This window comes from Narcine bancroftii, chromosome 3 (genome assembly GCF_036971445.1).
Source record: "Narcine bancroftii isolate sNarBan1 chromosome 3, sNarBan1.hap1, whole genome shotgun sequence".
Taxonomy (NCBI): Eukaryota; Metazoa; Chordata; class Chondrichthyes; order Torpediniformes; family Narcinidae; genus Narcine; species Narcine bancroftii.
Window position 1 is genome coordinate 159249842 of NC_091471.1, and position 27379 is coordinate 159277220.

At 41.2% G+C, this 27379-nt stretch overlaps 1 protein-coding gene across 2 annotated transcripts; it reads left to right on the top strand.

Annotated features, from left to right (window-relative positions):
* On the top strand, nucleotides 1–26836 carry LOC138757771 (alcohol dehydrogenase class-3). 2 transcript variants are annotated; one of them, XM_069925622.1, is made up of 9 exons: nucleotides 2–90; nucleotides 4631–4732; nucleotides 5527–5668; nucleotides 6838–6925; nucleotides 13329–13548; nucleotides 19485–19745; nucleotides 20596–20731; nucleotides 23322–23460; nucleotides 26644–26836. In XM_069925622.1, the coding sequence occupies exons 1-9, from the start codon at nucleotides 70–72 to the stop codon at nucleotides 26666–26668; spliced, it is 1134 nt and encodes a 377-aa protein (XP_069781723.1). In that variant the 5' UTR covers nucleotides 2–69; the 3' UTR covers nucleotides 26669–26836. The 2 variants fall into 2 exon arrangements, with proteins under 2 accessions (XP_069781724.1, XP_069781723.1); XM_069925623.1 differs by lacking the exon at nucleotides 19485–19745 and having other exon boundaries at nucleotides 1–90.
* Nucleotides 26837–27379: the final 543 nt, after the last annotated feature.

Here is a 27379-nt window from a genome sequence, read left to right on the forward strand (position 1 = left end):
TTGACCCTGCGGGCTTTCCCCGCCCCACCCCCCTCCAGCCAGCCAGTTGCCTCCCGCGGCGTGGGGAGCATGGCGGGGACTGCAGGCCAGGTGAGGAGCGCGGTGTCTGGGCTGGGAGCCAGGTTTGGGGGAAGGCGGCGACACAAGGGGTCCAGCTCATATATCCGTGGTGGGGCTGCACCCTTCGACTTCCGCGCAACATTTGATCGGAGCGCTGCGGCGGGTCGCCGGCTCCACGGAGGGTCGAATGGTGTGCACTAACGGGAGATTGTGGGCAGCGGCCTATTTGAGGCATGTGATCTTCATTCTCGGGTAGCAGAGGGGAGTTGGATGGGAGGGGTAGCGGGGGCAGGAAAGAAGACAAAGAATGAGTTAGGACCATCTGACGGCAACAGTGAATTTAAATTCGTGCTTTATCCAGATGAGTGTGTAATGTTTCTAAGACATTTTTCTCGTTACATTTTCTAAATAAGCAACATTTTAGTTTAAGAGTGCAAATGGAGAAAAAAAATCAAAAACCACACAAATGGTTAAAAGCAAAAACTTTCATGTGGAAAGCCTTCAGCTTCTCAAGCTGTACTTTGAGCCAATGAGTGACCCTGAAGGATGTGAGAGCATTTGTGGAAAGAAAAACAGTAAAAATTCACTGATCTGAAACATTACCTCTGATACCATTGGCGTGTTGAAAACTTGCGAACTTTTCTCTCTATTTCAGATTTTGAACTTTTACAGTTTGCCTTTGGTTTTGAAGTGTTGTCAGTAGGTGTAAACATGACAGGAGTTAAACAAGGAAGTCTGCAGATACTGGGGTCGAGTGCAATAAACAAAACTCAGCAGATCTTGCAGAGTATTAAGCATGACAGCTTTTCTTAACTGTCTGAAATTAATCAGCCCTAATTCAAGGTGTCAAACCCAAGACATTGACCATTCTTCTACCTCCACAGATGCTGTCTGCTGCTGAATTCCTCCAGTAGTTTGTTTTTTTTCCCCCCTCTTGTCCAAACTGCAGCCTCTGCGGTTAACGAGCCTGCAGCTGACGTGGACATTTACCCCCCTCCATAAATCTTCGTCCGCGAAGCCAAGCCAAAGAAGAAGATAAAATTGTATTTACTAGTGATATGGCTTTGCTTTAAAATCTAGAAGATGTCATCCATAGTAATTTTGAGAAAAACTGGCAAAGTTCATTGCTGTTTCTCTGACCCCATTAAGTCCTGTTTCTCTGATTCAAACTGTTTTCTCTCCCTCTGTCTCTCTCTGTTTGCTCATCCTCCCTCTGGCACATGTTAGTTAACTAAGGAACAAAGTGTCGAGCATCCGTTTCCTCCACTAAATATGTTGGACTGCTGAGTTCTTCCAGCTTGTTGCTCATATTCCAGCAGCTGAAGTCGCCTGTATGTGTGTGTCTCTAGTTAGAAAGGTTGCTAACTTTAGCAAATTTTCATTTTACTGTTGTTGTTTTTCACTTTATACTTTGACACAACTCCATATATCTTGCGTCATCTGTAGTCAGCAGTCCATGACCCTCCGCATTGGCATATATTTGGTTATTTAATGAATTATAGTATTGGCATCTTGCCACAGTTTCTGTGCTCAAATCTTCGCCACGTTTAACTTGGATTCAGAAATTCTGCTCATTGCGTCATGACTTTCTCTGAAAATAACAGCACAATTTGAGTTCAATTCTCAAAAGCTTCCTCTCTTGGCTAGATGGCAGCACAGCACTTCACTGCAAACCCCCCCCCCCCCCCCACCCCCACCAAACAAAGAGCTTGGCTGCCAAAAGACTTGGTGAGGGAGATGGATTTTAGGATTTCAGCTGTGGTTCAATGGACAATGCACAATGAGCCAAAAAGATATGGTTGAGGTTCAAGTTCAGGCTTCTTGCCATATGTTCCAGAATGCAGTGATAGGTGTTGAGTTCTGAGGAAATCGAGGTGCTAGTGCACTTCCTTGGTCACTACATTGACGTGCGTGGACCAGGACAAGTCGCTGGAGATTTTTTACATAACTAAGAACTTAATGGAGTGTAAAATCTATGCTGGAGTGGCAGTTCTGTATTTAATTTAAGGTCATTGCCATATATTTCCATCACTCTGGCTGTGGAAGGTGGTGGAAAGCCTGCAGTCAGAGGCCCATTCCTCTATGGGAATGATGGGTAAATGAGGACTGACTTTCATCAGGTTTTTCTATGATACTTTATTCTGTCCAAAACCTACTGGCCTTTTAGTACAAGGTGAAAGCACTTTGGACTGGTTACAAGTGTAGGTGTGGAAGGAGGCCCTGAAGCTCAATGTGACAAGGAAGTTGAGAACAGTGATGTGGATGATCCTGATCCTCTTTGTTAAATTATGTGCAATATAGGATAATAAAGTGTTGACATAAGTTTTTAAAAAAATTAAAGTTTTGGTAAGTATATACAGTAATACAGTGTTGGCACAGCGTCCACATCACATAACACCCAGTTTCACAGAACTTATCATGGATATTAAGTGGTGCATACCTGTACTAAACTTGAATTATACAGGGGATTTACATCTTTGGAGGAGGCCATTTGGCCCATTGTGTCTGTTCTGGCTCTCTTGATCTCCAAACTGCCTTTCCCCAGCAGTAAACCTTTTAAACTTGCTGTTATTTATCAGTCTGTTGGTGGGAAACAAACCTCAATTTGTGTTTTCTGTGGACTCTGTGCTTCACAGGCAATGAAGTATTTTTGTAATGTAAGAAGCTTCATGGAGATCTATTCTGAGAAATATTGACCATAATTAGACCAAAAGACGAGCAGAAATAGGCTATTTTGTCTATCCTGCCATTTAGTCATTAACTGATCCATTCTCCCACTCCACCCCACTGCCCGCCCTTCTCCCTGTAACCTTTGATGCCCTGGCTAATCAAGAACCTAAATATACCCAAAGATCTGGCTTCCACAATCACCTATGGCATCAAATTCCACAGATTTACCATGTTCTGGCTGAAAAAATTCCTCTGCATCTTTGTTCCAAATGGATGCCCTTTAATCCTGAAGTTGAGCCCTCTTGTCCAGACTCTCCCACCATGGGAAACAATCATTTTACATCTACTCTGTTGATGCCTTTCAACGTTCAAAATGTTTCAATGAGATTCCCCCTCATTCTCCTAAATTCCAACGAATACTGGCCAAGAGCTGTCATAAGCTTCTCGTATGATAAACTTTTCATTCTCAGAATTATCCTTGTGAACCTCCTCTGAACCCTTGCCAAAATTAGCACAATTTTTCTTAAATGAGGAGCCAGATCTTTATAAAGCCTCAACATCGCATCCTTGCTCTTATATTCTATTCCTCATGAAATGACTGCCAGCATTTGTCTTCACCTTGTTTACTTTGAGGCTATCCTGCAAGACGAGTCCCAGGTCCCTTCTCATCGGCGTGTTTTCAATTTTATTTCCATTTATTTTTTTCTACCATTAATGCATGACTGTACACTTTCTGACATTAGGCACTTTCAGGTGGCCAAAATACCCGTTGTAAAGCCGCATATTGTACCCCATACGGCTGTCGGGAGGCCACCTGAAAGAGCAGGTGGCGCCGCCAAGGCGCACTTTCCAATTCTCCTCCGAGAGGGATAATCGCCGGAGCACTGACGCTAGGCACCTGAATGCATCCGCCTGAAAACAGGGATGACAATCAGCTGGCGAGTGCTTGACAGCCCCCCTCCCCGCTGCCTCTTCGCCCCAGCACCCCAGCCCTGACGTCCTGGGCCAAAAATATAGCCTCTATCCCCTGTCCCTGTTTTCTCCCTATACCCATTATCCCATCAGCTAGCAGGGCAACGTCCAACATATCTAATGAACCAGCCTCAACAACTTTGTGGCAGGGTATATGACAAATTCACAACTGAGTGAAAAGGTTTCTCATCTTGGTACTCTTCCCCCTTTTCCTTAGACTGTGACCCCTTGTTCTGGTTTTCTCCAACATCAAGAACGTTCTTTCTACATCTAATCTATCCAGTTCCATCAGAAATTTACATCTCAATGAGATTCCCTTCTCCTTCTAAATTCCAATGTGTACAACCTTAGTCTATCCAGTCTTTAAATTTTGGCCCATGGGCCTGTGCAACTCAATTACACCCAATTGACCTACAAAGTCCTTGTACATTTTGAATGGTAGGAGAAAAGTGGAGCACCTGGAGGGAACCCATGCAGACAGGGAGAAAACATACAAACTCCTTACAGAGAGTGCAGATTTGAACCCTGATTGCTAGTGCTATAACAGTGTTGCGCTAACCGCTACACTAACTGTGCTGCTCTGTCTTCCCTGAAATCTTTGGTGCAATGGCACAAATGTCCTTCCTTAGATAAGGAGACTAAAACTGCACACAATACTCAAGCTGTGGCCTCACTATCACCCTACACAACTGCAGTAAGACCTTGCTGCTTCTGTGTCCAGACTTCTTGCAGTGAAGGCCAATAGGCCACTTTATTCCCTTAACTAACCTCCGTATCTTTGCCGTTTTGCAAGGAGGGGATTAAATGGAAGAGTTCCAGGCTTCCATTCCCTTTGATGCTTTAGCATGGCTGGGTGTGGATTTTAAGGTGATGTCGTCTTGCAGGCTCAAGCATTTGCAACAATTGGTGAAATCTTCTGTTCTGACAGGTTATCAAATGCAAAGCTGCTGTCGCTTGGGAAGCAGGGGTGCCCCTTTCTATCGAGGAGGTGGAAGTGGCTCCTCCAAAAGCCCACGAAGTTCGAATTCAGGTAATGAGTGAAACCTGGCCACGACAAGCCTCACTTCAAACTCCTAGGAGTTTCCGTAAAGAACCTTTTGGTAACTTTTAAATTCTTCTGTAAGTTGAATTTCTAACTTTTAAAAGTCAAATGCTTCATGGAGAGTTGTCACAACTGCGGCCATAGCTGTTAGTCTGGTATTTATGGTTCTGTACAAATGGAATTTTACTGATGATTATACAATAATTTCCATCTTGTATAAATAAAAACATGCTGACAGTTATTCAGTTGGAGTTGTTTTAACTACCTTTGTGATTGTAAGAGTTATCTTTGTAAATAACATTCTATGACAACTTGCTTGTATCTCTGAATAAAGGAGGGGGCGCTGAGAGCCTTTCAGAGTCCTTGGTTAATCCAAATTCAGCCAGCTGATATAATGGAAAAAAAGCCTTTTTCTCCTGAAGTCTGCTTGGTGTGAGTTAGATTTCTCGGACACTCTGAATGCATAAACAGCAAACATGCTGGTGATGTTTGATGTGTTGAGTAACAAAATAATTGCATTCTTGGATTTTTGTCTATCTTGTTTGCAATAATGCAAAATAACAGCTGAAGGTGTTTGATATAGGTCAGTTAACATCCCTTCTCATCTTTCTCACTTGATGACCTTTTTTTGAAAGAGTGTTCCTAGTTTTTGGCCCCAGGCCGTAGTTTCTCCTGGTGAAAATAATCTATTGCCTCGGGTCATTCTGTTTTGGATTTGCTTGTAAAACACTGATGGATAGATATGTTTCCTGTTTAATGAAGTTGGGTAATTTGCCTATCAGATTGTTGCCACCAGTGTCTGCCACACCGATTCCTACACTCTGAGTGGTTCTGATTCCGAGGGTCGCTTCCCTGTTATCCTTGGCCATGAAGGAGCTGGCATCGTAGAGAGTGTTGGAGAGGGAGTGACCTCCTTCAAAACAGGTAAAAATTTGGTCATGACATTTTACAGAGTGGAAACTGGCAAATCAGCCCAACTTGCCCATTAAACCTGTGTGTGGCCTATATCCTAAACCTTTTCTATCCATGTACCCATCTAAATATCTTTAATTGTTGCTATTGTCCCTGCTTCTACCACATCTTCTGGCAGCTCATTCCACACACCCACCACCCTCTGTACGAAGAAGGTGCTTCTCAGGTCCCTTTTAAAAACTTTCCCCTCTTTACTTAAATCTATGCTCTTTATTTTTAGATTCTTCTACCCGAGGAAAAAGTCCATTCACCTCATCCATACTCTAAACCTCTCGAAGATCCCACCTTTAGCGTCTCACACTCTAGAGAGAAAAGTCTCTGCTTCTTCTAATTCAAGCCGACCAGTCCAAATAAAATAGTAAAAAAAACTCAACAGTTTTAAAATCCTTCCAGGAAAGAAAAAGAGAAAGAAAAAGATTTTTATTCTATCACTGGGTGAGATACGTCTTGAGTTGGAAAAAGTTGCGGCTTTATGCTCCACTGTACAAGGAGAGTTAGGATGCAGGAAGTCGCCTTTGGGTGAGATGATGGAACAGCTGTCTTGGGTGCATGTGCAAGAGCTAAAGGCACTAATTGAAATAAATGGGATGACTTATCTCAAGTATCCCATCTAGTATTTTTATAACCTCTGGTCCCGGTCTCCCCCAACATAAGAAACATCCTCTCCATATCTACTCCATCCAGTCCTTTCATTTGTTGATGGGTTTCAATGAGATCCTCCTAAACTCAGAGCCATCAAAGCTCCTCCTATAGTGACCTTTTCATTCCAGTGATCATTCTTGTGAACCTCCTCTGATCCCTCTCTAATGCTAATTATTATCTTTCCTTGGATAAGGAGTCCAAAACAGTGGACTGGTTAATGTCTTACAAGTCAGTAAGTTACATGAAAGTTTAGGGAATATTGCATGAAGACGCTCAGGTCCACCTGCACCTCTGATTTATGAAATAAGAATAGGTTCGAGGTTTTGAATAGCCTTGTCCTGTTCTTGGTTCTTGCACTCGTGGAATGAAATATGGAAAAATAAAAATAAGACATTTTTTTTCAACCCCACTACTTTTGTGATGGATCGAAGAGCTGAAGGCTTTAATTTTGTCCAATGATCTGTTCTCTTGTTTGCAAGGTGATCGAGTGATTCCACTTTACATACCACAATGTGGGGAATGCAAGTTTTGTCTCAATCCCAAGACCAATCTCTGCCAGAAGATCAGGTAGGCTGTTACTGTTGTTCGATAAATAGTCACAACCCAAAATGTTGACTGGCCGTTTCTCCCCACAGACGCTGCCTGGCCTGTTGAGTCCCTCTAGTTTCTCATTGCCCAAGATTTCAGCATCTGCAGTTATTGTTTTGCTTTTACTGCTCTTCAATACTTTACACCTGGGACATCACAGATTCCTGAGAGATTCCTCATTACTTCCTGGCTATCCCTAACACAATAAGCAGTCAATTGTCTCCTAATTTTCAACATAATATCAGGCCATTGGCACAGTAAGCTCTTACGTCCACCCACTCTCTTGTATTATCCAATCCTATCAACCTCTCCTGCTGTTCTTTCTCTTTGAAGTAGCATTTCATTAAAGGTGAAGGTCTTTCTTCAAGTTAATGCTACAATCATGTAACATGCCAGTTCTAGAGAAATTTGTTGAGGAAACAAATGCAATTTTTAAAAATAAGAGGCATTTCTTCAAGTATTCAAGAAACTTGTGGACATATATTTGTGAAAGGATTATATATCCAGCCGCTTTAAGGATGATGCCTTCACCCACCTGGAAAGATAAGGTCATGTATGTTCTGTTCTAATGCTGTTTATTGACTTCATTTTGGAATTCAACTCAATTATACCTCAGTACCTGATAGGGAAATTGAGCCTGCTGGGTCTAAACACCTCCCTCTGCAATTGGATTCTTGACTTTCAGGGAGACCTCAAGCAGTCTAGATTGGAAATAGAACTTCCAAGACCATCACACTGAGCACGGGGCCCCCCGGGGCTGTGGGCTTAGTCCACTCCTGTTCACTCTACTGACTCATGACTATGCATCAAAACACAGCTTGAACCACATCATCAAGCTCATTAATGACATGACCGTGTTGGGCCTTATTAGTAAGAATGATGAGTCAGCGTACAGAGATGAAGTACAATCACTAATGGACTGGTGCAGAGCCAACAACCTGTATCTGAACATTAATAAAACAAAACAGATGGTTGTCGACTTCAGGAGGGCCTGGTGGAAATCACTCTTGGCTGACCATTGACAGCTCTACGGTTGAGGTCGTCTAGACTATCAAGTTCCTTGGTGTGTACTTGGTGGAGAATCTCACCTGGTCCCTTAACACCAGCTCCTAGCGAAAAAAGCTCAGCAGCGCCTCTACTTCCTGTGAAGGCTGAGGAAAGTTCTCCCACCCTCCATCCTCACTACATTCTACAGAAGATATATTCAGAGCATCCTGAGCAATTACATCACCACCTGGTTTGGAAGCTGACCCACTTCCGACCGTAAGACCCTACAGAGGATAGAGAAGTCAGTGGAAAAGATCATTGGGGGTTCTCTTCCTACCATGATGGACATCTAGAACACAGGATGCATGCAAAAAGCAATAAACATTGTGAAGGACTTTCATACACCTCCCCCCCCCCCCCTTCTGCCATCTGGTAGGAGGTACTGTAACACTCGGGCTCTTACAAAGTTTTTTTTACTCCAAGCCATCAGGCTCCTGAATTCCCAGAACATATGTGGATAGTATACTGTGAACTTTCATTGTATATATCTCAATATTTTAACTTCTACTTTTTAAAAATTTTTTATTTTTCACACTATACAGTGTCGCCTTCTCCCCCCCCCCCACTCTTCCCATCCCAGCCTCCCTACCTCCCCTCCCATTCATTTAAAGTTCAGAATCTAAGATACATTAAACCCGTCAAACAATGTTGTCACTCAATAAAAATAAACAAGAAATTTCACTGAGTCAATTCTTTTCATTCCCTTCTCCTTCTGTCATTTTAGGTGGTAGATGTCCCCGGTAGGTTTTCTCTATTGTGTTTCATGTATGGCTCCCATATTTGTTCAAATATTGTAATATTATTTCTTAAATTATATGTTATTTTTTCTAATGGAATACATTTATTCATTTCTAAATACCATTGTTGTATTCTCAAGTTATCTTCTAATTTCCAGGCTGACATAATACATTTTTTTGCTACAGCTAGGGCTATCCTAACAAATCTTTTTTGTGCACCATCCAAATCAAGTCCAAATTCTTTGTTTTTTTATGTTACTTAGGAGGAAGATCTCTGAGTTTTTTGGTATATTGCTTTTTGTGATTTTATTTAATATCTGGTTTAGATCTTCCCAAAATTTTTTCACTTTCTCACATATCCAGATTGCATGAATTGTTGTTCCCATTTCCTTTTTACAACGAAAACATCTGTCAGATACTGTTGGGTCCCATTTATTTAACTTTTGAGGTGTAATATATAGCCTGTGTATCCAGTTATATTGTATCATACATAACCTCGTATTTATTGTATTTCTCATAATTCCTGAGCATAACTTCTCCCATGTTTCCTTCTTTATCTTTATGTTTAGATCTTGTTCCCATTTTTGTTTAGTTTTACCATTTGTTTCCTCATTCTCCTTTTCTTGTAGTTTAATATACATGTTTGTTATAAATTTTTTGATTATCATTGTGTCTGTAATCACATATTCAAAATTACTTCCCTCTGGTAACCTCAGACTGCTTCCCAATTTGTCCTTCAAGTAGGATTTCAGTTGGTAGTATGCCAACACTGTATCGTGAGTTATATTTATCCTTCATTTGTTCAAAGGATAATAATTTATTTCCTGAAAAGCAATTTTCTATTCTTTTGATCCCTTTTTTCTCCCATTCTCTAAAGGAAAGGTTATCTATTGTAAAAGGGATTAGCTGATTTTGCGTCAGTATTAGTTTTGGTAGTTGGTAATTTGTTTTATTCCTTTCTACATGAATCTTCATCTTGGTTACATAACTTATTATTTGCCCTCTGATGAATGCTTTCATTGCGTCCCATAGTATAAACTTATCTTTCACTGATTCCGTATTTATTTCAAAGTACATTTTAATTTGTCTTTCAATGAATTCTCTAAAATCCTGCCTTTTAAGTAGCATGGAGCTTAATCTCCATCTATACATTCTTGGAGGGATGTCCTCTAACTCTGTTGTCAATATCAGGGGTGCGTGGTCTGATAATATTCTAGCTTTATATTCTGTTTTTCTAACTCTGTCTTGCATGCGAGCTGATAACAGGAATAGGTCTATTCTTGAGTATGTTTTATGTCTACCCGAATAATATGAATATTCCTTTTCCTTTGGGTGTTGTTTCCTCCATATATCCAAAAGTTGCATTTCTTGTATCGATTTAATTATAAATTTGATTACTTTGTTCTTTCTGTTAATTTTTTTCCCAGTTTTATCCATGTTTGAATCCAAATTAAGGTTGAAATCCTCTCCTATTAGTATGTTCCCTTGCGTGTCTGCTATCTTCAAAAAAATATCTTGCATAAATTTTTGATCTTCGTTAGGTGAATATACATTGAGTAAATTCCAAAACTCCGAATATATCTGACATTTTATCATTACATATCTCCCTGCTGGATCTATTATTTCCTCTTCTATTTTAATTGGTACATTTTTACTGATTAATATAGCTACTCCTCTAGCTTTTTATGACGCTGCTGTTACATGTCCTATCCAATCTCTCTTTAATTTCTTGTGCTCCATTTCAGTTAAGTGTGTTTCTTGCACGAATGCTATATCAATTTTTTTCTTTTTTCAGTAAATTTAGCAGTTTCTTCCTTTTGATTTGGTTATGTATTCCGTTAATATTTAAAGTCATATAGTTCAACATAGCCATTTCATACTTTGTTTATCTTTCCTTTCCGTTTCCTCATCATCACCTTTCCTTCTTATCCATTTCTGCTTTCTTGTTTTGAACACTTTATAAGACAACATTTCTAAAACATCAAACATTTCCCTTATTCTCCTATCTAAAATTTCTTTAACCCCACTATCCCCTCCCCTTCCTGAGTTGCCCTTTATCCCTTGTCGGGCAACCACATCTCCCCTCTCCATTTGGATTTGCGAATTCACTCGCAAGCGTCAACTGATTTCGCAGTGACCGTAACTCCTCCCCACCCAGCCCCCCCCAGAAAAGATTTTAATTTTCATATATAACAAAGGTCACTCTCTTAATTCCCTCCTTACTTCCTCTCTTCCCTTTCTTTCCCTTATTAATTCTTATCTATACTCTATATATTTTCTTTTAAATACGGATACACTCATGTACACACATATATACACACATACATATAGTTCGTGGTCATTTTTGCTCTCGTTACATGTCTTCATCTCTCTGTCTGTTTTGTAGTTGTTCTGCAAATTTTCGTGCCTCCTCCGGATCCGAGAATAGTCTGTTTTGCTGCCCTGGAATAACTATTTTAAGTACCGCTGGGTACTTTAGCATAAATTTACATCCTTTTTTCCATAGGATCGCTTTTGCTGTATTAAACTCCTTTCTCTTCTTCAGGAGTTCAAAACTTATGTCTGGATAGAAAAAAATTTTTTGACCTTTATATTCCAGTGGCTTTTTGTCTTCTCTTATTTTCTTTATTGCTTTCGCCAATATATTTTCTCTTGTTGTATATCTTAGGAATTTTACTAAAATGGATCTTGGTTTTTGTTGTGGCTGTGGTTTAGGGGCTAATGTTCTATGTGCCCTTTCTATTTTCATTTCTTCCTGTAATTCTGGTCTTCCTAGGACCCTGGGGATCCAATCTTTTATAAATTCTCTCATATTCTTGCCTTCTTCATCTTTCTTAAGGCCCACTATCTTTATATTATTTCTTCTATTATAATTTTCCATTATATCTATCTTCTGAGCTAACAGTTCTTGTGTCTCTTTAACTTTTTTATTAGATTCTTCTAATTTCTTTTTTAAGTCCTCTACTTCCATTTCTATGGCTGTTTCTCTTTCTTCCACCTTGTCCACTCTTTTTCCTATATCTGACATGACCATCTCTAATCTATTCATTTTTTCTTCTGTACTTTTTATTCTTCTTTTTATTTCACTAAATTCTTGTGATTGCCATTCTTTTACTGATTCCATATATTCTTTAAAAAAAATATATCCATTGTCTTGCCCTTCCCTTCTTCTTTCATTTCTCTATGTTCTTCTTCTTCTTCCTCTGGGTTGATCATCTGTTGTTTCCTTGATTTCTTTTTACTCTCTTTCTTGTTCTCGTTGTTTTCTATGTTCTCTTCTTGTTGTTGTGCTGTAGCTGTCATTCTCAGCTGTGGAGATCGACTCCTCAGCTGGTCCCCCCTCCCGTCAGTGTTTTTTTTTGTCATGCGCGGTTGCGCACTTTTGCTTGGCTCTGCGAGCCATTTTTGTAGTCCCGAGCTCGGGACTTTGACTGACCTGAGGGAGCGGGCTTCTCTCTCCGCGGCGGGCCTCCTCGGACAGGTAAGGCCTTCACCTTCTTCTTCTGATGTCTTCTTCTTCTCTTCTTCCCGTTGCTTTCGACTTTTCTTTCTTCGCTGCCATTTTCTTCCCACCTTTAGTTTCATTTTATTTTAATTTTTGTGTTTGTGCCTTTGTGTTTTCTGTGTTTTTTTTTTAAACTTTTCCGGAGAGGGCTGGAGTTCCCCGACCGGCCACTAATCCATCACGTGACTCCTCCCTATTTTAACTTCTATTTATGTAAATATGCTCTGTGTTCCTGGAGATGTGCTATTTTGTCTATACTGTGCAAGGCATGGTATGAACGACAAATAAAGGTGACTTGACTTGATATAGTTCAGTACAGGAACAGGCCTTTGCAATGTCTGCGCTGAACATGATGCCATATTTACACAGTGGTGGGTGCCTGGAATGAGCTAACAGGAGTAGTGATGGAACCATATACATTAGTAGTGTTTAAGTGGCTTTGAGGTATACACATGAATATGAAGGGGATGGAGGGATATCCATCATGTGCAAGCAATGGAGTTGTAATTTAATTTGGACATCAGGTTTGGCACAAACATTTGGGCCAAAGGGCCTTTTCCTATTGTGTACTCTTCTCTGTTTGCTGTTTCTACAATCTGTTGTGCTTAACTGAAAGCTTCTAAAAAGTATATGCTCTGCAAATCTTCTCTATTCCCTTAAACTCTCACCCTCTCACCTTAAATGCATGTCCTCTAATATATTTTACCCTGGGAAAAATTATTCTGTCTACCCTATCAATCTCTCATGATCTTATAAACACCTATATTGTCTCCCCTCAGCTTCTGACACTTCAGAGAAAACAACCTCTCCTTACTCACTAGACCCTCCAAACTAGGCAACATCCTGGTAAAAGAATTAGTACCTTTTCCAATGCCTCCATATCCTTCATGTAATAGAGCAATGAAAATTGCACGCAATACACCAAGTGCAGCCTAACTGACCTTTTTAGTCTTGTATTCAATGCCCTGCCCAATGAAGCCAAATGTTCCATAGCCCTTCTTTATAATCTATCCTTTTGCATGGTCAATTTTCTATTGTATTAGTGGCAGAATTGTGGTTTGATTGATGGAATGTTTATTGGTTTGTATCTCAGGGTGACCCAGGGGCAGGGTCTGATGCCAGATAAGACCAGCCGATTCACCTGTAAAGGCCAACAACTTTACCACTACATGGGTACCAGCACCTTCTCCGAGTACACCGTTGTTGCTGATATATCTCTGGCGAAGATAGACAACGCAGCTCCTCTGGAAAAAGTTTGTCTTCTCGGCTGTGGTATTTCCACCGGCTATGGAGCTGTTGTCAATGTAGCCAAGGTATTTTTGTATAACGTATTTAATCCTTCTTTTCTTCAAGCAGATATTTCAGAATTGTTTCTGGAGCACAGGACTGAACTAAGAACAAGAAATAGGAGCAGGAGTAGGCCATCTGCCATTCAATGAGATTATGACTGATCTAATGATAGGCTTGACTCCAGCTACAGCCTTTTCCCAATATCCCTTCATTCCCCATCTATGTAAAAATCTATCCAACATTATCTTAAATCTATTTACTAAGGTAGCCTCTACTGCTTCAATGAGCAGGAGAATTTCATAGGTTCACCACCCTCTGAGAAAAGGAATTCTTTCCTATCTCCATCCTAAATCTTCTACCCTGAATCTTGAGACTATGTTCCCTAGTTCTAGTCTCCCCAACCAATGAAAACAGCTTACCTACCTCTATCTGATCTATGCCTGTCATAATTTTTTGTTTCTTTAAGATAACCCCCTCCCATTCTCCTAAATTCCAGCAAATGCAGTCCCACATGACTCAACCTCTCCTAATAGGCTAACCCCCTTCTCTCTGGGACCAACCTGGTGAACCTGTTCTGCACTGCCTTCAAGTAAGGAGACCAGAACAGTAGGCAGTACTCCAGATGCGGCCTCATCAGTACCTTCAGTATAACCTCCCTGCTCCTAAATTGAATCAATCTAGCAATGAAGGCCAACATTCCATTTGCCTTCTTAATAACCTGCTGCACCTGCAAACCAACCTTTTATGATTCATGCACAAGCACTCCCAGTCCTTCTGCATGACAGGATACTGTAGTTTCTTGCCAGCTATTGATGATTTTACAAGACTTGTTGCTCTATTCATTTTAGGTGTTCATACCTCAAGAACAATACCCTTGCGGCTCTCAGTGTGGTTTGTGTTCAGTGGATTCATTCTTGGGGTGGTCCAGTGTGGAGAAAGCAAGTAGAATTGGCTCACATTGAGTGGACTTTTGAAGAATGAAAGGTAGCTGAGACATTGAGAGAACTATTTTCTCAGGCAGGAAAGTGGAACTTGGTCTCAGGTTAGGGGGGGGGGGGGGGGTGGTCATTATAAAAAATTCTGAATGCATTGAAATGTGAATCTTTGGAATTCACCATCTAAGAGAACTGTGGTGCATATCATTGAGTACATTCAAAGGTAAATTAATTTGGATTTTGGCTTAAGGGATATTACAAGCCCAAGGACTCACCCAACTACAATACAACACTCAAATGTCATTGCTTTTGCATTCAATTTCCACCCTCCTTTCAATTTCATATGGTCCCTCTAACTCTTTGCTTCCCTCCTACACTGAATCTATCTCTGGGGAAGTGTTAGCAACCAATTGCGTCTCCACAGATTCGCACAGTATTTCACCCATACTTATCACACCAACCTCCTGTAGGAACTCAACTCTGTATGTTAAATTCCCTCATGACTGCAGAGCCAAGTTCGGTTCCAACATTATCTATAAATTCACACCACAGTTGTTGGCCAAATAACTGGAAATGATGAAGCAGATTGCAGGATGGAGATTGAAAACTTGGTTGGGCAGTACTGAACAACAATCTTGCTCTCAGTGACACCAAGATCGTGGAGGTTATCGTTGATTTTAAAAAAGGGGAAGCTGAGGGACCATACGTCTGCCTGCATTGATGGGAAGAAGATGGGAAGGGTTAGTACTTCAAGTTCCTGGGATTCCATATATCAGAGGATACCTGGAATCAACACCTTAAATCAACCGTGAAGAAGGCACACCATTACTTTCTGAGGATATTTGGCACATCGTCAGATACTTTTAACAAATTTCTACAGTTGAAATGTTGAAAGTATACTGATTAGTTATATCACAGGCTGGTTTGGGAATTTCAATGCGTATGAACACAAAAGGTAACAAAACATAACCATGTCCATCACTGGCTCTGATCTCCCATCTATTGCAGACATCTCTGGAAGACACTGCTTTAAGCAGGCAGTCAACATCCTAAAGGCCCCCTCCCTCCACCCATCATACTGGTAAAAACTTCTCACTGCTCCCTTCAAGCAAAAGGTACAGAAGTCTGAATTCCAGAACCTCTAGGTTCAAGAACAGTTTTTTCCCGAAGGGCTATCAGATTTTTAAACCTCCCGTCTTACCCTATTGATAAACTGTTCCAACACCACAAAGACTTGTTTTCCCTATAGAAATGCCACTTTTTTTCCTTGCATGATTTATCTTATATTTTATCTTTCCGTATGGTGATTTTAATGTAGTTTTTTTATTACGAAGTACCTGTTTGCAGCAAGTAATAATTTCCTTTTTATCTACATCATATGCATATGAGATGCATTCTCTGAGATGCATATATTTTAATGCAAGAAGCATAGTGAACAAGGTAGATGAGCTGAGAGCATGGATAGATACTTGGGGTCACGATATTGTGGCAATTAGTGAGACCTGGCTACAGGAGGGGCAGGACTGGCAACTTAATGTTCCAGGATACATTTGTTTTAGATGTGATAGATTAGGGGGTAAAAAAGGAGGAGGAGTTGCTCTGCTTGTTAGGGAGGACATTACTGCCGTGAGGTGGCAGGATGGTATGGAGGGATCGACCAGTGAGGCTGTTTGGGTGGAATTGAGGGGTGAAGGAGGCAAGAGGGTGCTAATAGGGGTGTATTACAGACCACCAAATGGGCCAAGGGAATTAGAGGAACAAATTTGTAGGGAGATAACGTATATGTGTAAAAATCATAGGGTAGTGATCATGGGAGATTTTAACTTCCCACACATTGATTGGGATACCCATACGGTTAGAGGGCTGGATGGGCTGGAGTTCGTTAAATGTGTTCAGGATTGTTTTCTAAATCAGTTAGTAGAAGAACCGACTCGGGATGATGTAATACTGGATCTCCTGTTAGGGAACGAGCTAGATCAGGTAGCGGACATTAATGTTGGAGAACCAATTGGGTCTAGTGACCATAATTCTGTTAGTTTTGGGGTAGTTTTAAGGAAGAGCAAGGAGAGGCCTAAAGTTGAGGTTCTGAATTGGAAAAGAGCAAATTTCGTAGGAATAAGAAGGGATTTGGGAGTATTGAGTGGGACAGGATATTTTCAGGTAAGGATGTTAATGAAAAATGGAGGATATTCAAAAAAGAAATTTTGAGGGTACAGAGTAGTTATGTCCCAGTCTGGATCAAAGGAAAGGCTGGAAGTCATAGGGAGGCTTGGTTTTCGAGGAATATTGGAAATTTGGTTAGGAGAAAAAGGGAGGTGTACAAGAGGTATAAAGAGCAGGGAGCTGAGAAGTTGGAGGACTACAAGGAGTGTAGAAGGAATCTTAAGAAAGAAATTAGAAAGGCCAAAAAAAGGTATGAAGAGGGTTTGGCTGACAGAGTAAAAATAAATCCAAAGGGTTTCTATAAGTACATTAAAAGTAAAAGATTAGTGAGAGATAAAATTGGACCCCTTGTAGATAGTGAGGGTAGGCTGAGTGAGAAGTCTGAGGAAATGTGGGAAATTTTGAATGATTTCTTTGCCTCGGTATTCACTAGGGAAAAAAATGTTGAACCAGTTGAAGTAAAGAAAAATAGTGGGGAGGTCATGAAGCATATAAGGATAACCGAGGAGGTAGTGATGGCTGTGTTAAAAAATATAAAGGTGGATAAATCTCCCGGACCGGACAAAATATTCCCAAGGACACTTAGGGAGGCTAGTGGACAGTTAGTGGGGCCATTAACAGAGATATTTAGGATGTCACTGGCCACGGGGGTGGTACCAAAGGATTGGAGGGTGGCGCATGTAGTTCCTCTGTTTAAGAAAGGGTCCAAATGCAAACCTGGAATTATAGGCCTGTAAGTCTGACGTCTGTGGTGGGCAAGTTGATGGAAAGTGTTCTGAGGGATGGAAAGTGTTCTGAGGGATGCTATTTACAAATTTTTGGAGGTACAAGGATTGATAGGGAGTAATCAGCATGGTTTTGTCAGGGGTAGATCATGCTTGACAAACCTGATTGAGTTCTTCGAGGGGGTTACAAAAAAGGTTGATGAAGGGAAAGCTGTGGATGTTGTCTATTTGGACTTTAGTAAAGCTTTTGACAAAGTTCCCCACAGGAGGTTAGGAAAAAAAGTGGAAGCATTAGGTATAAATAAGGAGGTAGTGAAATGGATTCAGCAGTGGTTGGATGGCTGGTGTCAGAGAGTAGTGGTAGAAAATTGTTTTTCCAATTGGAGGCCGGTGACTAGTGGAGTTCCTCAGGGTTCGGTCCTGAGTCCGCTATTATTTGTTATATATATTAACGATCTGGATGTAGGGGTAGAGAATTGGATAAGCAAGTTTGCGGATGACACAAAGATTGGTGGTGTTGTGGACAGTGAGGTAGATTACCGTAGATTAAAAGGTGATTTAGGAAGGCTGGAGGTGTGGGCTGAGAAATGGCTGATGGAATTTATAATAGAGAGAAATGTGAGGTGCTGCATTTTGGAAAGGCAAATTTAAATAGGTCATATACATTGAATGGTAGACAATTGAGGAGTGCAGAGCAACAAAGGGATTTAGGAGTTATGGTAAATAGTACCCTCAAGGCTGATACTCAGGTAGATGGTGTGGTGAAGAAGGCATTTGGAATGTTGGCCTTCATAAATCGGAGTATTGAATTCAAGAGTAGGGAGGTTATGATGAAATTGTACAAGGCTTTGGTGAGGCCAAATTTGGAGTACTGTGTACAGTTTTGGTCACCAAATTATAGGAAAGATATAAACAAAATAGAGAGAGTGCAGAGAAGGTTCACGAGAATGTTGACAGGATTTCAGGGTCTGAGTTACAGGGAAAGGTTGTGCAGACTGGTGCTTTTTTCTCTGGAGCGTAGAAGATTGAGAGGGGACTTGATAGAGGTGTTTAAGAATTTAAAAGGGACAGACAGAGTAAATGTGGATAGGCTTTTTCAATTAAGAAAGGGGGAGATTCAAACTAGAGGACATGGTTTAAGATTGAAGGGGGAAAATTATAAGGGGAACATGAGGGGAAATTTCTTTACGCAGAGGGTGGTAGGGATGTGGAATGAGCTTCCAGCAGACGTGGTCGAGGCGGGATCATTGGTTACATTTAAGGAAAGACTGGATCGTTACATAGATAGAAGGGGACTAGAGGGGTATGGACCGGGTGCTGGTCAGTGGGACTAGGAGGGTGGGGATTTGCTACGGCATGGACTAGTAGGGCCGAACTGGCCTGTTCTGTGCTGTAAGTGGTTATATGGTTAAATGTATGAACATTGACTCAGTGTGTTTGCTCAGATGGCAAGATTTGATGTCGTTCTGATTTGTGGCTTCCCTTCGGGTAAATTTGATAGAGCTGTGGACCACTCTTTGTCTATTTCCTACAACTATGCTCTCCTGGATAGTAATTCCCAGCATTGAATTTCTTAGATCCCCACTTTCCACTTCACCAGCCTACACCTTCAACAGAATGAACACAAAAGGTAACAATTTCTGGCACCTTCAATAAGATTCCCCTCTTTCAACATTCTGAAGGAACTGCTCCCCTGGCCCTCTCTTTCATCTTCACCAATCATTCTCCTCCTCAACCCAGTTATTATGGCAGTTATTGGAGATGTCTTCCCACCATCCATGGACCCAGACAGTGGATTTTAACTATTGTATTTGGTGCTCACAATGAAGACTCCTCCACTTGGGACAGATCGACGCAGATGCAAGGGAGAACTTGTATAATATCAGATTTCTGTAATTAGATTATTCATAACCTGGGAGTCCCTGTATATTTAATTGGGAGATTGTATTTTTATGTTTATTCAGGGTGAAGGGATAAATGGAGGAAGTAGATTTTGTGTTAAACGATTACCCCTTGAGGGGCCAAGTGGTGTCCTGTGTTCTTGTGATCTCATTGGGAAAGGCTATCCTATTCAGAAATGCATTGGGACATTGGTTGGTCTTTGCCTGCCTGACGTTGCTTCTCTCTGAATCCCAGGTTGAACCAGGCTCCACCTGCGCTATATTTGGACTGGGCGGAGTGGGACTGGCGACTGTCATGGGGTGCAAGGTTGCAGGTGCCAACCGGATCATTGGTGTTGATGTCAACACGGATAAGTTTGCAAAGGCCAAGGAGTTTGGTGTGACAGAATGTGTGAACCCCAGGGACCACGAGAAACCCATTCAGGAGGTTTTGATGGCACTAACTGATGGTGGTGTCGACTACTCTTTTGAGTGTATTGGCAATGTCATTACTATGGTGAGTGATAAGATCCTCTCGCCTGAGAGGGATTGCTAAAGATAAGTACACGTTTTGTATTTGGGGAGAGGAGACGTGGTTTCAGCAAAAATGCCCATTGTGAAAGAGTGAGGCAGAAAGGAAGCGTTCTTTTCTGGGGAGAAAGTTCGGCTCATCAGATCTACTCTGGCATCCAGAGAGATCTTGGCTGATCTGTCCTTTAACTTACTCTGCACGTTCTGGTTCTGTGACCTTTAGTATCCTTATGCTTAACAAAAACTTATGAAACTCAGCTTCAGTAGTTTCACCTGACCCAGAGTCTGCTGCAGTAATATGAGATATAATGCTCAAAATACTCAACAGGTCAGGCAGCATATTTGGAGAGAGGATGAAAATATTTCAGATTAATGAGCTTCCAAAATGGCTGACAATTTTTGGAAGTTTTTAACCTTGATTTCAGGAGGGTTTTGCCACCTGTGATTCTTGGTCAGTAAGGGTGTCAATGGTCAGAGAGAGAAGGCAGAAGAATGGGGTTGAGAGGAAAAATATATCAGCTGTGATTCAAATGGTGTTGCAGACATGATGGGCCAAATAGCCTGATTCTGCTCCTATGTGTAATAGTTTAAAAACCTCTCTCTGACCAGCCTTTTGACAATGATTCCTGCTGGAGTTATTCCTGTAAAGTTCTTCAACCTCAGAGCACATTGAAGGTGCTATAGAAATGGAAGTTGTTGCTATTGCTAAACTCTTGGTAATTATGACAAAACTTTTATATGACCTCTAACTTGTCTTGTTTCCTGTGTTTCTATTTCTCTCTGCATTCCTCAATCCATCCCCCCCCCCCCCCCCCCCCAACACGCACACTTCACAGAGAGCAGCACTGGAAGCCTGTCATAAGGGCTGGGGGACCAGTGTCATCATAGGGGTGGCTCCTGCAGGTCATGAAATCGCCACCCGTCCCTTCCAGCTGGTGACTGGTCGTATCTGGAAAGGAACTGCATTTGGAGGTGATGTTTGCGCTTGTCACACTGACTTTGCTTCACAACTTTGAGTTGGAAACGATCTTTCCCATTTTCCCTTTTTGGTAATTGCAATTTTGGAAGGTGTGTCCATGCAGGAGGAGAGAACGAGGAAGGGAAGCATAAAGTACAAGCCCTGGTGACAATCTTTTAATTTTTCTTCCTGATTGTCCTCTTAATCAGCTTGTCCCTTCTTCCTCACCACCTGAGTGATTGCTTGCAGTTTCGTTAATGCATGGAGGTCTGGTTGCCCAGTGTTAGGGAGGGATATCTTTGAACTGGACAGGGTGCAGGAAAGATTCACCAGGATGTTACTGGAACTGGAGGGTTTGAGTTGCAAGAAGAGACTAGATAGGTTGGGTTTTTTCTTTCTTGGAGTGTAGGAGTGTGGGCACTCTAACCAGACAGTATTAACATCAACTTCTACTCTATCAGTTAACCTCTCTCCCCTATGCCTATCTCTCCCTCCCCCTCTATCCACTTTCCTCCAGCTCCCCACCCCCTTCCCTTCTATCAAGGAGATTGTCCTCTTCCCCATCACATCTTAGCTTTTTTCTCTTCTACACTCCCACCTGTATCCACTTATTACTTATTAGCCTATGCTCATCTTTCTGCCCCTCCCTTGCCATTCCTTCCTCTTCCTCCTCCCATTCCACACCCTCCATCTGTTTTTTTGAGGTCTGGCTGTTTTTCTTTGGCCTCATAAAGGGCCCAGGCATGAAACAGTACTTACTTCCTCCGGTTGATGGCTGACCTGCTGAGTTTCTCCAGCACATATGTGTATTGAAGGTGAATGGTCACTGTCTATTTATCCCAGAACAGGGAAGTCTAAAACTAAAAGATATCGATTTAAGGTGAGAGGGGAAAGATTTCAAAGGAACCTGAGAAGCACATGTGTGTGTGGAATGAGCAGTCAGAGGAGGTGGTAGAGGCAGGAATAATTACAATGTTTAAACAAACATGGATAGGAAAGGTTTCGAGGGAACTGGGCCAAATATGGGGAATTACTTCATGTAGACATCTTTGCTGGCAAATTGTGTCAAAGGTCCCATTTCCATGCTCTAAAACTCGACCTTGATCCAGCCACAGATTCAACTAAACTTTCTTAGCAAATGTCAGCACCTTTTATTAAACCAGTGAGCAACCAAATTCTAAAATTGAGTTATAGGACACAATAATTATGAATTTATTGTCATATACAATGTACATATGCACTGAAATTCTTGCTGTAGCTAAAAGTCGATGACAATACAATTCAATTAAAGAGGCAACAAAAAAAGTTATATTCAGTTATTCTCGTGTAAAATAAGGTGACAGGAATAGTTCAGATAAGTCCTTTTGTGGTGGTGGACCGGTCCTGATCAGTGTAAGAAGGGGAAGGCTCAAGAGTTGTTCGGGGTGGGGGGGGGGTGGTGGTGGTTAAAAACTGTTCTTGAACCTAAAGGTGCCAGCCTTCAGGCTTCTGCACCTTCTGTCCAAAGGTAGCAGCAAGAGGACGTGATGGAGGTCCTTTACGATGTCAGCTGACATCTTGAAGTAGTGCCTCACATAGATGTATATCTTCAATGGATGGGAGGTTGGAGCCCCTTTCTTGGTCACTTGAATTACCAAACCAGGCTGTGGTGCTACCAGTCAGTATATTTTCCACAGTGCACCAGTAGAAGTTTGATAGAGTATTCAATGCAATGCCGAATTTCCTCAGACTTCTTAGAAAGCAGAGGCTTTGAAGTGCTTTGCAATCTATTGTTTTTTTTTAGTTGACCAGCTGAGTCCACACTAACAATCAAACTCCCATGTACATCAGTCTGACATGTTTCCATTTTATTTCCTCACTTTGCCATCAACATTTACCCAGATTATTCTCTCACCTACACCCTAGGAGCAATTAAGCAGCCCATTCACCCACCATTCTGCATATCTTTGGGGGCGTTGGAAATGCATGCAGTCACAGAGAGTATATTCAAGCTGTATGCAAACTGTTCCGACGATCCAGGTCAAACCCAGGTTGCTTGATGCTCAACCAGTTCTGCCACTGTCCCTCAATGTTGAGTTAAACTTCATCTTTTTTTTGTTTTTACTGATGATCCATCCATTTTTAATCCATGGTGAGTTTAATTTTTATAAAAATTTCGACATACATCACGGTAACAGGCCATTTCAGCCCACGAGTCTGTACAGTCCAATTTACTGCCCACTAACCTTTTGAATGGAGGAAGGAAACTGGAGCCCCCAGGAAAACCCATGCAGACACGGGGAGAACTCCTGACACATCATGGGATTTGAATCCTGATTGCTGGCGCTGTAAAGGCGTTGCACTAACCTTTTTGCCAATAATGCTGCCTGGGTGGTTCATATGTGGAGATAATAGAACTTGGATCCAGTAAGACCAGATTTTGTTGCAGGATTTCTGTAGTTCTTCTCTTGGCTTACCCACAACCCTGAAGTTTTGTTCCTTTTCAAATGTGTACCTTTTTCACTTGAACATTTATCTTAATCCACTTCCACGATTCTCCTCTAAGTGAACATTCCAGTCACTGGCAGTTATGTAGCTGTTGAGACATTTGTCCTTGTTACACAGGATGGAAGAGTGTGCAGAGTATTCCCAAGCTGGTGAAAGAATACATGGATAAAAAACTAAAGGTGGATGAGTTTGTGAGTTTCACACTTCCATTCAATCAGATCAATGAGAGCTTTGATCTGATGCATACTGGGAAGAGGTAAGTTTTACAGTTTTTACTGAAGTAATTGAGGTGGTTCAGTAGGAAGCTCACTCCTAATTATATAGTTAGACATGTTGAGAAAATGGCTCAACATTCTAACCACTGCTGTGTCAGAGGTGCAGTCTCCACATCAAGGGCTCACTTCCACATTGGGCTTGCTGTCGATCCATGGAACTGTGCAGAAAAGCTGTGAATGTTTATATGTCAGACTTCTGATTTTAATGAGTTTGTTGGTATGTGGGGATGTCCATAGTAGCCCATGGCAGTTGTAATATGGGGATAGCCTGTAACCAGGCCAGCCTTTGGAGAGAAAAGTGAGATTAAAGATTCTTCATCAGAATTGGGAATGAGTTTTTTAAAAAAAATGTTCATCTTAAGTATAGTGTAAGGTGGGGGAGGGTTGACTGAGTGATGCCAGGGTTATCAGGGATGATTCCAATGTTTAGGGAACAGTCTGATTAACTTTTGAGGGAAGTTAGAAATTAACAATGGAGCTGAACAAAGCTGTAAAATACAGGTGCGAGCAATTTCTGAAAACTGAAAGTAAAAGGAGAATGGAGCAACTCTTTTGGACAAATTATCAAGTCAAAGGTGGTTGGGCAGGAGATGAAGAGTTGTTCCTCAGTTTGTGCTGGACCATTGAAGTAGTGTCAGTAACTGTTGAGGGAGAGGTCCAAAAGGGACAGTGGATTAGTGCTGTGATGCAACCAGTCAGTATACTTTCCACAGTTCACCTTTAGAAGTTTGATGGAGTATCTAACGACATGCCAAATTTCCTCAGACCTCTTGGAAAGTGGAGGTGTGTCAGTCGCCTCAATGTGCTAGCTCCAGTAAGTGTTTTCTTAGATATGGAATCTCAGGAGCATAAGCCTCTCCACAAAAATCCTGACTCCTCATAGAACAGCTCTGGAACATGCCGTTCAGGCCATGTTCTGTGCTGACCATGATGTCAATTTAAACTATTACCTTCTGCCTGCATACGGTTAATATCCTGTCACCCCCTGCCTATTCGTGCCTGTCTAAATGCCTCTTAAACCTTGCTTCAGTAAGATGGGAATTTTCTTCTATGCCTCCCCAAGAGTTCTTGGTCTACCCCTTCATCCCAGGTCCAGGGCTGAGGCAGTTTTCTTTGGAACATTTAACTGGGGTGTATGAAATGAGAGGTTTGAATAGGCAGTTTTTATTTCCTTTTAATAGAGATGTCAGAGAACAGGGTCCTTGAGAACAATTTAGTATATGGTATTGTAAAATCTGACTTTAGACGAGTGAGTGACATTTCACTAGGAATGAAGGAGGGGTGCCAGGGCAGGGTCAGTTGAGAGCAAAGGGGTGAAGTTCTTGGAAAAGTGATGCCAAGGGAGCAGGGCTGTGCTGAAGGTTGAGTTAGGTCAGCTATTGATAACCAACATATTTAATTAACAGGCCTCTGTTAGTTCATGTATATGACAGATGGAACTTGTACTGTACCAGTTAAAGGATTAGAAGGATGTTGATGAAAGTAAATCTAGGTTTTAAAAAAAAAAGAAACTTGCAGATGCTGGGGTCTAGTGCTGTACATAAATGTGCTCGAGAAACTCTGCAGGTCATGCAGCATCCATGGAAAGAAAAGGCAGTCAACATTTTGAGCAGAGTGTTCAGGCCTGAAACATCGACTGCCTTTTGCTTTATATGGCCACTGAATGATTTGCTGAGTTTCTTCAGCACTTTTGTGTACTGCAAAGGAAATCCAGAACTTTCTTGACTGCGAGAGTGGTGACTGCAGAACCTTTCGTCACTTTCAAAATACTTGTCACACTTCCAAGGTGGTGATACATAACAGGCCAACGACTGAGTGGGGAATAGGCTGTGATAACCCCCTGCGCTGCAAACCTCTGATCCTGAAGCTTTAGTTCATTGGATTGGGTAGAGAAAAATCTTGTTTTGCAAGGACTGAAACTATGATATCTCTCCCCTTGAGTGACTCTTGTAGTGAGCTACACCTACGTAGTTAGAGACTTTATTTTTCCACGAACTAAATTATCCTAACATACCAATAAGATTGGAAAAGAGCAAATATATCAATTAAGTTGAAAGAATCCAGATAAAGTTTACAAGGATGTGCTGGGACTTGAGCTGAGTTGCAGGGAAAAGTTAAATCAGTCGCAACTTGGCGATCCAGGGAATGAAGTGAGATTTGATTGAAGTCTTCAAAATTGTAAGGGCTATAGATTGAGTAAATGCAAGCAATTTTTTTCCACTGAGGTTGGCTGAGACAAGAACTAGAGGACATAGGTTAAGGATGAAAGGTACAATGTTCAAGGGGAACTTCACTTAATGGTGAGAGTGTGGAATGAGCTACCAGCAGAAATAGTAGTTGCAGGCTCAATTTCAACATTTAATAGAAATTTGGATAGGGACATGGATGAGATGGGTATAGAGGGATTAAGTGGAATAAATAGTTCAGCACAGACTAGATGAACTGAAGAGCCTGTTTCTATGCTGAAATGTTCTATGGATGGTTTATTCTAAATTCCTCTATCAGCCACAGGGAGCTCTCTCTTCCCTAAGTAAACCAAAGCTTTCCACTTAACCTAGTCTGAAGAAGGAACTTGTGCTTTTACTGCTGTGATGTTGTGAAACCATAGTATACTATCAGTAAGCCACTGTTGAGATGTAGTGACATGGCAGCTAGTTTACAGAGCAAGATCTCACAAAAGTCAATGTGACAATGACCATAAGAGTCGTATCCCAGATTATCTGGAATTTATTTAAACCTTGAATGGCAGACTATTGGCCAGAGTACTGAGTGATCTTCTGTAGCCTTCAGATAGTACAGAGAACTCATCTATCTACCCAGACAGCAGCACCTGCTGTCAAAATTTGTTTTTCTTGATTGTGAATTTACAGTGGATGTTCTTTATTCATAGAATATGGAGATGCCCAGTACTTTATAAGTACGACAGGAATGGAAAAAGGGTGAACAGCAAAATTGCAAAGTGGGACCCTCAATGGAAATAAAGAGATAGTCCACTAGTGTTATGGATTGCAAGAAAAATCTTGATGTAGAATTAATAGTCCATCTGTATCATAACAATCCATGGCTCATCCCACTGTATGATAGGTGAAGGGAAATAAATCTTAATTATTTTAATAGTATAATCTCAAGTTTAAACTAATCCTTTTTTCTTTTTTTTAAAAAAGCATTCGAACGGTCCTCTTATATTAAAGTCAGTCGGAACATCCAGAAGAGACTTAATCGGTGCGGAAAGTACTTTGAAAATTGCCTTGATGATTGTTTATATTGGTAACCCAGTCTTTAACTGTTGAACTGCCATGGTTGCTTTGCAAGATTAAAGTAACTTGACAAAATAAAATGATACTTTATTCTTTGAAAGTTTTGAGTCTGTCACTCCAATAAAAGTTCCTGCCAAATGACATTTGTAGAGGGCCACATATAGGGGGTTTTCATAAGTGCTATTTTTTCATTTTAAAATTTAAACAGGGTTTCAAGTGAATGTTCCTGTTGAGCCGGGTTCAAATGCATAAAAGAGAATTGGTTTCAATTACCTAAGGCAGGCTGTGTAGCTAAAATGCACCAGATTAATTTGTGGGTGAGAAATGGCCCCAAGTGAAGATGTTCAATCGATGAGCCCTGTGGAGATTAGTCTCCTATCCCAGTCTCATCACACTGAAAGTCAATATTGAGGTTGGTTCCAGGATTAAGGAATTTCACCAATGAGCTGAGGAGGGTACACAGGGTGGATAAGATGATGTAGTAGTGTACATAATTTTGATTACTTCCCAATATTTGATAGTTTAATGACCTTGGGGCACAGTACTAGCAAAAGAATGCAGTGGCTGATATTAGTATTTGTCCTGCAGGAGTATAAATAGGGCTAGCAATTGAGGTCTGAGACCAGAAGAAAGTTTATCTGGG